The sequence below is a fragment of the Phytophthora sojae genome (assembly GCF_000149755.1).
Source record: "Phytophthora sojae unplaced genomic scaffold PHYSOscaffold_36, whole genome shotgun sequence".
Classification (NCBI taxonomy): domain Eukaryota; phylum Oomycota; class Peronosporomycetes; order Peronosporales; family Peronosporaceae; genus Phytophthora; species Phytophthora sojae.
In genome coordinates this window covers 21,949-25,499 of record NW_009258150.1, presented here as the reverse complement: position 1 = coordinate 25,499, position 3,551 = coordinate 21,949, and the positions used below count along the sequence as shown (strand labels likewise).

General features: G+C 64.9%; 2 protein-coding genes across 2 annotated transcripts; both read right to left on the bottom strand.

Moving 5' to 3' along the window:
* Positions 1-166: 166 nt before the first annotated feature.
* Positions 167-1,713, bottom strand: PHYSODRAFT_292801 (hypothetical protein). The gene has a single exon (XM_009541822.1). The coding sequence runs from the start codon at positions 1,097-1,099 to the stop codon at positions 212-214; it is 888 nt and encodes a 295-aa protein (XP_009540117.1). The 5' UTR covers positions 1,100-1,713; the 3' UTR covers positions 167-211.
* A 370-nt stretch (positions 1,714-2,083) lies between these two features.
* On the bottom strand, positions 2,084-2,239 carry PHYSODRAFT_439069 (hypothetical protein; the record flags this gene model as incomplete). Its single annotated transcript, XM_009541821.1, has 1 exon — positions 2,084-2,239. A coding segment is annotated over one exon (156 nt), but the record flags the coding sequence as incomplete, so codon positions are not given.
* Positions 2,240-3,551: the final 1,312 nt, after the last annotated feature.

The window sequence follows — 3,551 nt, the reverse complement described above, 5'->3', positions numbered from 1 at the left end:
CGTCGCCATCACCAACTTCCACTGCTTGCTAAACGACCGCCTTCAGCCGGTGGCACTAGTCCACTGGCTTGCCCTCTTCACCACACGCCTCCTGCCGTACACTACGACCCGATCTGGCCGATGTCCACCACACTACTCGTCTGTCAAGTCGATCACCAGCGCGTCTGGCGCTGCCTGTTCGTGGCCCTTCGTCACGTGACAGGCCATCCAACTACACGCCATCCCCGGCTCCAAGGTCGTCCTCGACCTTGGCAGCATCTTCGAGCTGCTCGAACTCTGCTTCCGTGAGCCATCGCCGTCCCGCTGGTCGTCCTGGCCCAGTGCTGTACTCCACTTGGTGCTCACGCACGTAGCGTCCTGCGCGGTTGCGCACTCGCCGGCGTGCTCGTTCAACAATGTAGCCAGCGGTCTCCACTTGCAGGAGCTCCGGCATTGGCGGCTGCCATTGTGCTCGTCCTCGTCCGCGCAGCATATCCGCCGCCGCACCTTGGTCGTCGCGACCCTCTGCGTCTTCGTCACCACCGACAGCTTCTCCGACGCGCACGTGCTCGTCTTGCCCTTCACCACTTCGTCGCGCAGCGCCTCCCTTGTCACCATCGGCTTCTTCACCAGCATGAACCCCAGTAGCTCTGTCTGCACCAGCCGCCATCCGTTCACGCTCAGCACGCCGCTCTCGACGCGCCTTGGTGTGATCGAGCCGCTTTCGTCGCTTGTGGAGCTGCCGCTCCATCTCCTGCTTCGTCGCCTCGTCACGCGCTTGCTGCCGGGCCTTCACCAGCAATACTAGCCCTTGTTCCTTGTCACGCACGCGCAGCTCCGCCTTCAGCGTGTCGTCCGTCGCGCTGCTGGTGTCTCCCCTGCTCGTGCCTCCCGCACTCATCTCGTCCGCGTGGTCCTTCGAGCCCTTCGTACTCATAGCCGCCCGCGTCGACCGATCTACTGACTGCTCGGTCGCCGCCAGCGCTGCTGCCAGCTGCGCGTCCACCTTCCTCCGTAGTTCTTCCTCGTCCGGCCTGCCGTCGATCCGACCGCCGTCCGTCGTCCTCAACTTGCCGTAGTCGATCACCACGCGCTTCCCTTCCGCGCGCTGGACCACCATCGCGTTCCCAGCCCCACCGCCGTGGTCCGCCACCGCGGCGCAGCTGCCTGTCGCCTCCCTGGTGCTCTTCGCGTCCTTCGCCGACGGCTTCTCGTCGACGCCGTCCGCGTTGTCCGCGAACTGCACGCGCTTTTTCGTCGACGCTCCGCTATTGCTGTCCTTGGCGTTGGGCTGGGAGGCCACCGCCACTTGCCGTTCGGCGTCATCCCCGGTCTTAAGCCGCTTATTCCGTTCTTCGCTGAGTCCAGCGCTTCTCGCGCCATCCCCAGTTCCGCTCGTACCGTCGGTCTCTCCGCCGCGCTCCGGCGCGCCATTCTCCGCCGCGACATCACCAGACTCGAAGCGCCCTCGTTGTCCTCGACGTCCTCGCTGTCTTCGGGGTCGTCCGCGTCCTCGACCACGGCCTTCGTCTCGACCGCCATCTCGCCGCCGTCCTTGCCGTTCCACCAACGGCTTCCTCGCCGTCTTACCCGGTCCTGTGCCTGCGAGCAGTAAGGCCAGGGCCCTTATGCTCGCGAGCCGTTTCCCGACTCCTCCGTCGTGTTATCCGTCGCGTCAGCGGCCGTGTTCACGCCGCTGGCGTTGAGATCCGCTGCCTTCACCTCGCAGTGCCGCGCAAAGTGCCCAGTGCGTCCGCAGTAGTAGCACTCCGTGCCCGGCCGAGGCGTGAACTCGCTGCGCTTGCCGCTGCAGATAGCGCTGTTGGTTTATCATCCTGCCCTCACGCGTCGCAAGCGCAGGGTTGGACCGCCCGCCACTCGCTCCATCGCCGCCGTACTTGCCCTCAACCTTGAGCGTCTGGGCTGCTCGCTTCGTGTTCTGGTCCACAGCCGTTGCTGGCCGTTTTCCCCTCGTCCCGTACTGGTCACTGCTGGCCGTTCGAAATTTCGAACCGTCTCCCAAACTGCCACGTGTACCCACTGGTGTACCCACCGCTCCCGCGGGCACCAGCTGGGACCCAGGCGGTATCGCCTTCCACCACTCGGTCGCACTGGCTCCTCCAGAGCTCACCTGCCTGTCCTCTGTGTCGTACCTAGGCGGCTTCGCCGCCGTGCCCCACATGGGCCCGTAGCCAGTCACCACACTCCCGTAGTTCCCTGCCACCCCAGACTGTTCCTGGCCGCCGACTCCCTTCGCGGCCCCCTGCACGGGCCCGCGTCCGCTCGACGTCTCGCGCTCATCCCAGCGCTCCATCGCCGTCTCCAACCCGACGCCGTACCCCGCACCATACTCGCCGATGTGGGGCACCGCCAGGCTCACTGCTTCATCCAGCGTCTGAGGCCTGTGGCCTCGCACATGGGTCGCGCCCTCGGGGCTGCTCCTCCCCTTCAAGAGGGCATTCACCAGCCAATCTTCTCCGACGTCGCCGCGCTCGCCGATCTCGCGCAGCGACTGCGCGTACTCGATCAACCGCTCTCCTCTCATCTGTCGTCTCGCGTTGAACCACCTCCGGTCCGGTGCGTTGCGTCATGTACTTGGCGCGCAGCATTCTGGCCAGGGTGCTGATGTTCTCCTCGTCTTCCGGCACGGACTCCATCACCGTAGCGAACCAGCGCTGCGCCTCGCCTTCGAGGTGCGAAGCGACCTCGTGGTAGAGCTGCTTCTCTTGTCACGTGACGCCCATCGACACAGCCTGGCGCCTGACCTCCGCGCGCACCGTCTTGAGCCACATCGTCACGGGCATGGAGTCATCCAAGCCCTTGAACTTCTTCAACTTCAGCGCTTTGGCTTTCTCGCGGACGATGATCGGCCGCTAAGGAGCACTCTCACGCGACGTACCATGCCCACTCGATGCCGCCGCCGCTGCGGGACGTGGTTGAGGTGGAGGTGGTGGTGGGTGTTCCGCTCCGGCACCGCCAGCACCGCCACTCCCCGTCAAGTCCACCGTCCTCTCCTCCATCGTCGTGTCCGCGTTCGTATTCGTGTTCGTGTTGGTCTGCTGACTAGCCGTACTCGTGTTCTCGCGACCGCTGTCACCGCCGCTCGAACCGTCGCCTTGTCCAGCTGGAGGGTCGCCGCCTTGACCTCCGCCAAGGTCGCGTTGTCCAGCGCCGCCTGCTGCCACGGGCGTGTTGCCCGTCGGACGGCGTATCTCCTCCGTACTCAACGTCACCGTGGCGCCGTCTTCCGTTTCCAAAGTCGTCACCGTCGTCGGTTGCTGGGGGAGCCGCTGTTGCTTCGCCGCCTCCGTCGCCGCTCGCTCCGCCGACGCAGCTCGGCGTTGAGCTCGTTCGTCACGTGCCATCACTCCCTCGGTCGTCATTCCGTCGCTAGTACTCTGTCACAGTAATACAAAGATCGTTAGCCCATCGTATACTTCTCGTCTCCTTATCGTTTCCGTTTCCTCTCTTTCCGCCACGGGCTCAGCCCACTGAAGCCAAACCGCCAGCGCCACTCATGGACACTGCCCAGACGGCTCCTGTCATGACCACCATGTCGTTATCTCCACTCC

What these genes read in the sequence shown, in the direction of transcription:
- PHYSODRAFT_292801 (XM_009541822.1), bottom strand. Translation starts at nt 1,099, where the DNA reads ATGGTGGTCCAGCGCGCGGAAGGGAAGCGCGTGGTGATCGACTACGGC.